The sequence below is a fragment of the Palaemon carinicauda genome, chromosome 1 (assembly GCF_036898095.1).
Source record: "Palaemon carinicauda isolate YSFRI2023 chromosome 1, ASM3689809v2, whole genome shotgun sequence".
Classification (NCBI taxonomy): Eukaryota; Metazoa; Arthropoda; class Malacostraca; order Decapoda; family Palaemonidae; genus Palaemon; species Palaemon carinicauda.
In genome coordinates, this window is record NC_090725.1 from 55,048,322 (window position 1) to 55,060,821 (window position 12,500).

At 31.2% G+C, this 12,500-nt stretch overlaps 1 protein-coding gene across 1 annotated transcript in view; it reads left to right on the forward strand.

The window, feature by feature from the left end:
* The window catches only part of LOC137643678 (von Willebrand factor A domain-containing protein 7-like), a 67,860-nt gene that overhangs the window by 811 nt on the left and 54,549 nt on the right, over window positions 1-12,500 (forward strand). The window contains exons 3-6 of the mRNA XM_068376414.1: window positions 4,020-4,261; window positions 6,883-6,958; window positions 8,891-9,106; window positions 9,576-9,681. Coding sequence (XP_068232515.1) covers window positions 4,020-4,261; window positions 6,883-6,958; window positions 8,891-9,106; window positions 9,576-9,681 — 640 coding nt within the window. The remainder of the gene's footprint in view (window positions 1-4,019; window positions 4,262-6,882; window positions 6,959-8,890; window positions 9,107-9,575; window positions 9,682-12,500) is intronic.

The window sequence follows — 12,500 nt, forward strand, 5'->3', positions numbered from 1 at the left end:
TTTTTTTTTTTTTTTTTTTTTTTTTTTTTTTTTTTTTTAGAATATTGATGGTTTAGCCGTTGTAATTCACTCATAACATACATATTAATGAATTGGAAAGGAAAACCTTTACTATACTTTGGAATTCCTACACACACAGACATTTGTATAACACTCACCCAATATGAATCATTTTTTGGACGGACTTATTAATGTTGGAACACAAACTTGTAAACAGTAACTGTCAGAAAATAGACCCGCCAACTTTCAGTTGTTGATTTTAATACGATCCATATTATCTTATTACTGCTACACTGGGCAATTTACCACTGGTCTTAAAGGAGTTAAGGTTATCAGCTAAAATAATGAATAAATGAATTTGAATTTTTAATCGTTAAACATTTGAAAATGAATATTCAACATTTTGCTAAATTACCAAATCTAAGGTTTCGCTCCTACTTAATTATAATAATAATAATAATAATAATAATAATAATAATAATAATAATAATAATAATAATAATAATAATAGGGAAGTGGGGAATATGGGGAAAGGAGGAGTACCCCTGGATACAATCCAGTCTATTGCTCAATGGCAGATACTCGGGATGGGAAAGATTTAGGAAATAGGGAGAAAGAGAAGTACAGGAGAAGAATAAAATAGAGGGGCAGACCCTCTTGCGATATTAGGGAATTAGTATTATTATTTTTTTCTTGTTCACTCCCACTAAAATGTGATCTCGCACTCCCGGCTGAGGACCCGTGCTAGGTGAATGCAATCTAATGAGTTATGTGATCAAACTGCAAAATTACATTTTTCATTACATTTTGGTAACATAAAAGTAGATAATTTAAAATTCTCTTTCAAATTCTTTATTTTTTAAGTTAATTATCTGGTGTCTCGGATAGATGTTCCCTCTCTTTATCTACCCATTTCACATTTCCAGTAAAAGTAATCGAGGTAAGGCCGTCAGCTGTATTGGTGGATTCATGATTCCATTCTGAAAATATAGAATAAAATACTACTGATTATTAAATCCTTCATCCGGCAAGAAGCCCTGTTTCTCTTGATTATTAAATACATCAGCTTAGGGTGGCTGAAATTTCCTAATTTGTTTCTTTTGTAAGGGCTACAAGAAAATTATTTTATAAAATTATTCTCTTTTAATGCCTTTGAATCTTTAAAGTTATTCCTTATGCTGTGCGATGGTATATTAAGATCGTTTTGTAAAAGCAATTTTTTTTATTTTTTTTTTTTTTTTTGGGGGGGGGGATTTCCATCTACTCTAATGTCCATCTCATATGAGCGGAGAACATTGTGAGTTTGCAATATGCCAAAATATAAAACTACTTCTTTCTCTTTTACAGATTACCAATAGAGGGAAGATTTCTTTAATTTGTCTTTTAAAACTAGATAGAATTCCTACGCAAAAGATATAGATTTTTTTTTATTCGTAGTCATTGCTGATAACAATGAATATATCATCAATATGTTTTTGGCACAAATGGCAGGTTTGAAGTGTTGAAAAACACTTTCTTTTGAAGAATCAAGAAAGACCCCGAATTAAGATCCCATTGCTACACCAACACCTCCGTTGAGTAGGATAAGAATGTTTCATTGAACATGGTCTCAGGAATGTTGAAAGCTTCAACATTTGTTTGATAAACCTTATATAAATTATACTTGTACATTTACCTTTACTAATGATGCCAGGCATAGGATTAATGGAGATACGGGTGACCTCCTATATCAACACTTATTGTAATATATAGAATTAGTTGTTCCGGAGTTCAATCCATGATGTATACTGTGCGGTCTACCTGCAAGGTCTCCCTATGACCATGCTATGACCGTTTTGACTCTATTGTCCATTATGGATATGGGTATTTACAAATATAATTACTAAAGACAATGCTGACCGTTTCTCACTATTTTGTATGTCTAACAATAGTGAAAAAAATAGGTTATAGAAAACTTTACTAAAACAAAATTACATTCTAGTTTTTTTTCTAAGAATTAGTATAAAAAGTTATAAAGTTATATCAGAATTACAAGTTAAGAGTTACAAACATATTAAGGATCATTACAATTACTGATTAACAGTTGCGAACATATAAATACATTACTGTAAGAAGTTAATATTTACGAACGCATAAAAGGATATTACAATTGCAATTGTACGAATTATAAAAGAACATTGCAATAGCAAATTAAGGATAATGAGGAAAAGTACACTATAACTATAAAAGGAACGGGACAAGATATTCCACTGGCTGATTAGGTTGGATCAGGTACTTCGTAGTTCGTACGACTGCTGCCCCTAGACTTAAAAATCTAGTGACTTGAAAGTGAGGGGAAGGTAATGAAGTAATTCCTTGTGTTTGACAACCAAAGGGCCTTTTGGCAGACTTTGCACATCCTGCCAGTGAAGTTGACGTCAACCTTCCTGGAGTAGTGCTTGCATGTCTGTCTGTTGCTATTCCCTACTGCCCTACCAATGTTTTTCATGTAAGAGGTGGGTCTACAAGAGCCCTATTTGTCACTGTCATTTGTTCATGGTACAGTGAAAGACATATCGTCCTTAATATAATGGTCATATGATATCTTGTAAGCTACAAAATGTCAAATCTAAGTTCTTAAGAAACATTCTGTTGTTCTTCCGAGCTTTTCAGTCTCTCTTATAGAGGAGCCATGCTTTCTAGATATAGAAGTTCAGTATGTAGCAAAACAGCTAAATGTACCAAAGTTTTACCTTTCTGGGGCTATCGTAAAGATGGATTAGCATGTCAGACTTGTCAGGGGGCTCCATTTTACCAGTGTACTCCTTAATGAAATTGGGACAGGGTACTGCCACCATCTTAGTTCGCTCTTTGTCATATTGCAAGACGGTATTCATTGGTGTCATTACAGCATCTGAAGAAAGAACAGGAACAATAATATACTACTTCCCCTACATGGAAAGAATCCCATTCACCGGGTAGATTATATATTTCCCTCATGATACAGGTTTCTTCTCATCTCCTTAAAAGATGTTAGAGGTGGATACCCAATCCTGTTGGTCCTGGTTGTGCCCACATATCTATAGCCATACTGTTCCTTTGGATATTGCATCAGACCAATACTTGTTAACTAATTGACCGCATAGATGGCTGAATGGTTTGATCTCATTAGAATACTGACAAGGGATATAATAACTTGGCTGCTGACTTTCAGGGCAGACTTATCCTGGGAAGGGTCAGGTGGAGGGTTTGAACAGGCTTATAAGACATCATGACCTCATCAACCAACTGTGTAGGAGTCTAAGCAATCTTCTCAAACTCCTTAGTGATATCTGTGAAGAGGGGCCAGATCTTGAATAACTGGTCTGTAGTGATCCAAGCATTTTTCTTATTGTTGCAGTGTATAAGCGATCTCAATGGGCCTCTATGTTTGGCATCTACACCGCAGTCAAGTAGTCGATAATGCCAATGGACACCATTATTTCATGGATGTCTGCAAAAAAAGTTGTGCCATCATCCTTCTGCCTTGCTTAGTGATTTGTTTGGGACACTACATTGCTCAGTAGAACCACAGTAAACATGTCCTGGAAATATGATATGAACGCACTTTGATACTGAGTGTATGAATTCATGCAGATCATTGTAGCTAATTTATTCCGGTTTCCACACACGTTCCTTCTGGAACTAATTACTGTTCCAGGATTTCTTCATCAGGGTGCTCGATCATCCTGATCCTCTGATTTGGTCTCAATCTTTGAGTTGTGCTCAGGGCTCACAAGCCTCACATAATGTTTTGAAAGAAAACATGGTAAGTAATAAAGGTAAGCAAAAGTAATAGTTAGGTAGGAAATATAGATAAATGTAGATAATTAAACATATTCCTGATAAGCTAAGAAGAGGTAACTGTTAGGTTATATAAGTAAATTCAAGTAAGGAAATGGTGGTAAAAAGTAATGAATATAAATTAATATAATTAAAAAGGGGAGATATTTAAATTGTTAAACTTCGACCACGACCACAACTCTCCTTTCCTCTTACAGACAACGGGTATCACACGTGACCACAAATGGATAACTCGCGAGGCGGTAAGGCGAAATATCCGCCAATTCTTCATAGACTTTCCACCGCCTTCAAAGCCGGACTTCAACATTCCCACCACGGCCAGCTTGACGGAACTCTTCCATGCTTACTATGGCGACGAAGTTTCTGCTGCCCGCTTTATCAGGGCCGTTAATTCCATTGCAGCAGCTAACGTTAAAGGTGACTCGGCTTCTCAGTTCAGGTAAAATACTTAATTTTGTTTGTCATTTTTAAATGAATTAAGTTTATTTGTTATTGACATATCAAGTTTTAAAACTATTGTATGAAAAGGAAGAATTAATTACACAATTATCAAGCGGCTCAAATAATAATAGAATATAGGCAACTGCCGAAAGCTTGTTTGCCAACACTAGCAGAAGGCTCTCCCAATTCTATGAGATCTCAACATCTTTGATAGTCACTGCACTTATTATTATTATTATTATTATTTTTTTTTTCTCCCTGAGAATGTGGTGCAGTGAACATGCAAAAGTCCGGACCCACAATAAAAAAAAATATATAGAAATGCATGTTATTTGGTGCCATGAAAGAAAAATGACGGGCACAAGGAATGCAAATATAATCTGCCTTATACAATAAAGAGCAAATGTCTGGCTATTCAAATATTTTATACATACATATATATATATATATATATATATATATATATATATATATATATATTATATATATATTTATATTCAAACATATGTATATATTATATATAAGTAAATATATATATATATATATATATATATATATATATATATATATATATATGCATATATATATATATATATATATATATATATATATATATATATATATATATATATATATATATATATATATATATATATAATGTCTCACGCTCAGGGTGGAGAGGAAATATTCATAGCTGGTGAGAGGGGGTATCCCAAGAGATGCACGCGGAAACCACTATCCTATAATTTGCCGAACCAGCTGGTTGTAGTTAGGAAAGGGGGAGGAAGTAGGAGGGGTTGAATATGCGCGTGTGTGTGTGTGTGTGTGTGTGTGTGTGCATTTCTATATGAATATTTAGACATCATTTTTCACGACTGGGGTACACTAGTATTTGCATATTCTCGATTTCATTTGCTTACTTTCCCATGTAAAGCAACTATAAATTGACAATTATTATAATATGGTGTGTACAGAAAGCAAAAGATAAATGTAAAATAAAAAGAACTACTTGGTCACTCGATGCATAAAATGTGAGAACATTGATGTTAGTACAATTTTACTAATTGAACAGCTATCCAATCTTTAACATTTTAGTTCGCAAAAGGGCTCTATCAAAATGACGAATTAACCGTGATATTCGACTAATGTCCATTTGGAAAGAGGTGCCAATGATTTCACATTTAGTTCTAAATTAAATTTTGTCAGGCGCTTTAATCCATTCGATGAATGAATCAAATGAATTAACTCCATGAATTTCCAGAGAACAATTTGATCCGGTGTCGCACATTTAATCATAATCATGTCAGAAAGATTTATGTACTTTTTAATTATCACGACTTTTATTAAAATTGAAGAAAGGAGGATTGAGAGAAAAATATAATTCATGATAGAATTGAATACTGAATACAAAAAGAGTTTTTACTGTCGCAGGACATTCGGTGATATAAAGTAGATAAAAAATTATAATGTACAATATTCAGAATGGATTAATTTCCAATAGTGGTTTTTATTAATTTCTGAATCACATTTCAAAGTATTCTAAATAAAATTAGACGATAAAATGTTAGGATCTCTCTCTCTCTCTCTCTCTCTCTCTCTCTCTCTCTCTCTCTCTCTCTCTCTCTCTCTCTCTCTCTCGGACTTGAGAGCGGGAAAAAAACTTTTTCTCCCTTGTGAGGGGTGGCTTACAACTTGATAACACTAGTTCCAAACTGCTAGGAAGCGAAACTTTTATAAATTTTTCTATATATATATATATATATATATATATATATATATATATATATATATATATATATATATATATATATATGATAGATATATGATAGATATATATTTCAATAAATTAATGTCTGGATTCTCTTACCGACCTCGGGATCAGAGTCTCGAGGCGAAACCACTCAAAGACAATAGCATCTGACAGGCCAGGGATCGAACCCTGGTCCAGAGTGCTTCTATGACAGTGACCTTAACATTTAGCCACGAAGAAATATAAAAGTCAATGACAATTCTTCTGTACATATACCTGTCGAATTCAGGTTTTTTGTACTAAGAATTGAAATAAACCCATCTTTACTATCGTAGCTAATTTGTATGTTTGTAACTTGGCATTCGATTAATGATAAATTCTGTACATTTAAACGTGTTTTTTTCATATATCAAATAAGCCATATATTTTGATACATTAATGTCTGGATTTTCTTATCGACCTCGGGATCAGACTCTTGAGGCGAAACCACGGCTGATGAAGATGATGGTGATGGTGATGATGATGATATATATATATATATATATATATATATATATATATATATATATATATATATATATATATATACATATATATATATATATATATATATATATATATATATATATATATATATATATATATATATATATATATATATATATATATATATATGTATATATGTGTGTGTGTATGTATATAATGTATGTGTGTATGTGTGTGAATGTAATATATACATAGCAACCATGTATATGCTTGACAAGGTAAGCAAACTAAAACTATTAATTCTTATTCCTGAATATCCCTTCTCACAACGAGTTTATACTGCATCAGAGACAATACCTGATGGTTCTCTCTTTTATTCGCAGATATGATCCATCTGTGCAGGCTGATGCTGAGGGCTTTGATGGATTGCATAGCACAATGAGTCAACGCTATCCACAGGTAATACTTTTGATTGATATCCACTTCAAATGTTATTTCAGTACAATCATTTGTGACTTTATTTCATAAATAGAGAATATCAGTATCAATCCTGTCAAAAATATGAATGGTGTTTATATACCTATTTACCTATTTACTTATGTTACGTATGCATAATGTCTATGATATAAATATATATATATATATATATATATATATATATATATATATATATATATATATATATATATATATTCATCGTAATTTGCTGGACAAGATTTTACGGTCTATTAAATTACTTATTTCTGATCTACATATTAATCTCTGGCACTGTCACTGGTACCGTCGTTCAGTTCTTTCCTTAAGTATACTGCATAAGAAATTTCCTAATTTTGCCGAATTTTTGCATTCAGGTCTTCCTAGACAGTACCATCATGGTGCTTGTTATCCCTCCTAATCAGCATATTGGTAAACTGATATTTCCGGGCTATGGGAACTTCTCGTACATTGGTTTGCATTCATCGGGGAAGGTTGGGAGTTGCCAAAGTTAACCTTTAGTGTTTATTTATTAAGCTAGTAAGACACAGTTGTCTCTTGATATTTATAACAATGAGTAAGTTCTGGAATTAAGCACTCAAAGATGAAGTTTCCTCCCCCACCACATTTCCCAAAGTTTCATAGATGTTTGTTAGCGTGAATTCATCCTGAAATGACCCCTCTACCTCAGTCTCACACTAGGTGGTTTTCATATACTTTTGGCATAGCTCATTTTAGTGTCATCCCTTGTCCCTGGTAGTGTAAAATATTCTAGCTCCTAGTCATTCTTCTATAGTCTGTCTATCATAACCTCTACCCAAGAAATTAACTCTTACAAAGACAAATTTTGATCAGCAAACAGCACATCAACAGATGATTGAAAGTATTTGATATCCAAGCTCAGCTATATATATATATATATATATATATATATATATATATATATATATATATATATATATATATATATGTATATATATATATATATATATATATATATATATATATATATATATATATATATATATATATATATATATATATAATCCAATATCTGCCCTTCGAGGATTTTACTGTAGAAGTCTCGGTAGATTCTTTTGCAAAATCATCTATCGACTCCCCAGTAGAGCTCTTGTTTCATGATTTTTTTTTCATATGCAATTTCTCTACAGACGATATAATGAACCATTTAATCGAATGATTTACTATACTGTTGTCTTTTATTTAATAATCCAATCACCCATTAAACGTGTTTCTTTGAATTTTAGACCTTTAGAAGATGCATTGAATAACCTTTATTATATTTTTGTTTTTAATCTAAAATTAAGCGCATTATTTTTTCTTCTTTACATTATGATTTCAGTCATTTCTAATGAGTTGCATCCATCCGTTAGATAACTCCCTTTCCTAAGATTCTCTAAATTAAAAATGAAAAAAAAAAAAAAAAAAAAAGGACCCGGTGCTTACAGCCTTTATTATGCCATCCATGCTCTGTGAAATTCCTTCTTCTGGGAAATCTAATTTTCCATTTTTTTATCTTATCCGTATCTATTCAATTTTAATACTAAGGCTTATTTATACACAGGCTTATTCTATCTCATTTCTCTTCCTCTGGTTCTTGAATTTTTTATGGTATGAATAGAAAAGATCTATTCTAATATTGCTATTGTTCTTAAGATATTTTATTTTAATTGCTCATTGTTTTTATTGTAATTTATTTATTTTCTTACTTCCTTTTTTCACTCAGTTATTTTTCCCCTGTTGGAGCCCTTGGGTTTATATCATCCCGCTTTATCAACTAGGATTGTAGCTTAGCTAATAAAAATAATAAAAATAATAATAATAATAATAATAATAATAATAATAATAATAATAATAATAATAATAATAATAATAATAGATATATCTTTTTCCTAGATCATGACGTCAATCGTCATAGACGAATCGTACCCAGCAGCAAGATCCCTGCTCGGTCTCACCTTACATTCTCTGCAGAAGTTTTACTCTCATTCCACCTGGATTGAACAAGGTAACACAGGGATCCTGGAAGATTTAGGCTTGCCTGGATTCACTGGATTTGATCATACCGCAGCACCAGAAGAGGATGTATGTACTCCTTGCACTGATGCTCAAGTAAGTCATGAAACATTCTCTCTCTCTCTCTCTCTCTCTCTCTCTCTCTCTCTCTCTCTCTCTCTCTCTCTCTCTCTCTCTCTCTCTCCCTTTGATTTTGGGGTTAGGTATGAATCATAATTGTCTTGCTATAATTACCTAAACATTATTAACAAATATATTTTCCCTTTTCATAATGAAGCTAAGAGTATTGTTTCTATTACAATATATAGGAATTACTTTATTCAATTCCTATGCATAAACATAAAGAAACAAAAAGAAATACTTTCTTTCAATGGCCTTAACGTAACTTGCAATGTTTAATATATTATTGGTAAAGAGCTTGCTTTAGTTTTGAAATCAAGTTAACATATGCTAATTTACTATGATATGACTGACTCATTCGTTTCATAGAAAAAGTATCTAGATTTCTTTTACATCACATAGGTTTTTACGAGAAACAGACTCCTTCAATTGTATGTACTAACAGGGACCTTGCTCTGGCAATGTCATTTCTGGTGCTGGCTTGACATCTGGCTATTATACTTACGTTGATTCAAAAGCCGAAGGCATCATCGTCGACAAGCCAAAAACAGGTGAGATTTATTATCCCTACACGAAAGACTCTCGTATCAACATTAAAACAGTTTTTCATCTCTTCAAGAAAAATAATCTAAAGTTACCTGAAAAGTAAATAATCAATTATTTTTTATGATCATGATAAATTCAACAAGCAACTGAATATTCGAATTTGAACAAAGCAGGCAAATACATATTCAGTTACTTATCTGACGAGCAGCTGAACATTTTATTTTATTTTCAAAAGCAAAAAAAAAATCTTTTCTTATTTGTAAAAACAGAAATTCTTTTTTCCTACATCGATTAAGTCACTGAAGCAAATTCCAATCAAGTTTATGCTTTTGTTGTTCTTATTAAATCATTTATATATGAGGGTTATTGTGGATATGCATTTATAAGCCTTATTTGACCTTGTTATATATTTTTTGTGTTTGGCATTTATAAACTAAGAGAAAGCTTTTGATTCTGTCAAAACTTAAGCAATAAAGAAAGATCTTCAAAGACAAGGAATAAATGGATCTTATGTTAGAACACTTGAAGATACTAAACAACGAGGTGAAGCATACTTAAACCATGTTTTCTTAGCTAGAAGTTAAATATCTAGCAGTTAAATATTAAATGACTCCTTACGATGGTTAATGGCAAGGTAAAAAGTCCTTATTCAATTAATTACTCGATAGACCAAGTGAATTACTTCAATCATATCCTGACGTAAGACTTCATGATGATCAATATCAGTATTTCCAACAGTTTTGTACTTATTTTGATAAAGTATTTAAATTTGTATATTGCTTAATCCTTGAAATATATTATTTGATTTAAACTGTTAACATTAATATAACTTCACTTGGATGAAATCAAAAGGAAATTAATAAATTTTCCTGAATAGGAGGAATAAAATTATAAGTAATATTTATAAGGAAGAATGAAAACGCTTAAATATAAAAGTAAATGACAAGCATAAATTAATCAATGAACTTATCACCAGAAAGTAACTCAAAATTGTAATGTTAGATTTCGTTTTCAATAATCTGGTTAAATTAGAGATGAAAAAACGCTCACTTTTAAAATAAAACGAATAAATATGAATATTCGATAGTTCTTGTCTAATAAATGAGTTAGCATATACGGGATACAGAATTCATTTAGGAATATAAATTAGACAATCCTCTTTTCTTAAATTTTTATGTATATTTGTATGTTTGCATATATATATATATATATATATATATATATATATATATATATATATATATATATATATATATATATATATATATATATATATATATATGTATATATACATATATATATATATATATATATATATATATATATATATATATATATATATATATATATATATATTACACGATTATGGCTCCCTAGTCTGGGCACCAAAAATATATTATACTATGGTTCGTGACTTGGAACCAAACATATGATATAATATATACTACGACTGGCAAGTTAATCAACTTCTCATATTCCAAACTCATTTGTTTGCTTTTACATTTAAACTTTTACACTTTAAAATATTAATACAAGAACTCTGAGACAGTTAAATAACTCCTAGTCAGCAGTATATTAAACAATGAATATCCAAAGGACTTTTAAGTACACTCAAAACTAAACTGGATAATTATTCTTAAGAATTATTTGAAACTTACTACGGTTCCTAACAGGATACGAGCGAATACCACTTTAAACACTGCTAATTGGAATAATATACTTCACAAAAATAAATATATTCCATATAAATTACAACACTTTGATCGAATTTACGTAAAATAAATAAATCACTCGAAATGTTATGTCTGAACAAAACTTGGATTAAGATAAAAATGTTACGATCGGAAAATTATATAATTACTTGACTTCAAATATTAAATCTGAATAAACCTCACACTAGGACAAAAGAAATACTTATGAAATTTATATAATTACTGGTTTCACTTGAAATTAAATCTGAATACAATATTTAAGTTTGACACATTATGAAAATAGATAACCAGATCACAATACAAATACCTAACCTTCCTCCTGGGCATTTTACAAAATCTCTAAGAGAATTTTTATTAGTACTCAGTATGATTACAAATACTCATCACACCAAAACTTCATTATGTCACCGAACACTTTTAAAACAATAAACTGAGTTGCATGCTGGAGTGAGAGAGAGGGGTTGCAAATCTCTATCTGTCTATCTAACCCTGGTGCTGCCTTATACATGAAACTTAGCTACTTCCAGACACCTCCCAAAGATATGGGATGTTTGGGGGCCCGGGCAAAGGTGTCAGAGTTACCAAGTATCGGTCTCTTGAAGGTGTATTCATGCAACGCCAGACAGCTCTCACAGTCAGCTAGCTCTTCTCACCGAAATAAAGAAAAGATGATATCTATCACTAGTTTTTTCGTGAAAATTCCAAAGTGCATAGTACCCAAAACTATTGTGTATTTTCTCTCAAGCATGACGGAATACCTCATGTAAATATAAAAAGAATATTACTTAAGCCCTTGTTCATATTTCATATGGTCACATTACACTCTCAACCAGTTACATAAGACTTCGTAAGAAATGTACGTGAAATAAAATGTTAATTCATATAAATAACATAAATTTACATATACTAACTTGAATAAGGAATACAATGAAATTAACGATGAAGGCCGTACGTAATTTACGTAATATACTTAAATCTACACGAGAGGAACTCATTTTAGGTGCTGGCTATTCATCTCTTCGATTCCTAAATGAAATATATAAAGAAAATCATGAATAAACTATTGCACTTACTCTATCCTAGACCAGATTCATATATATATATATATATAT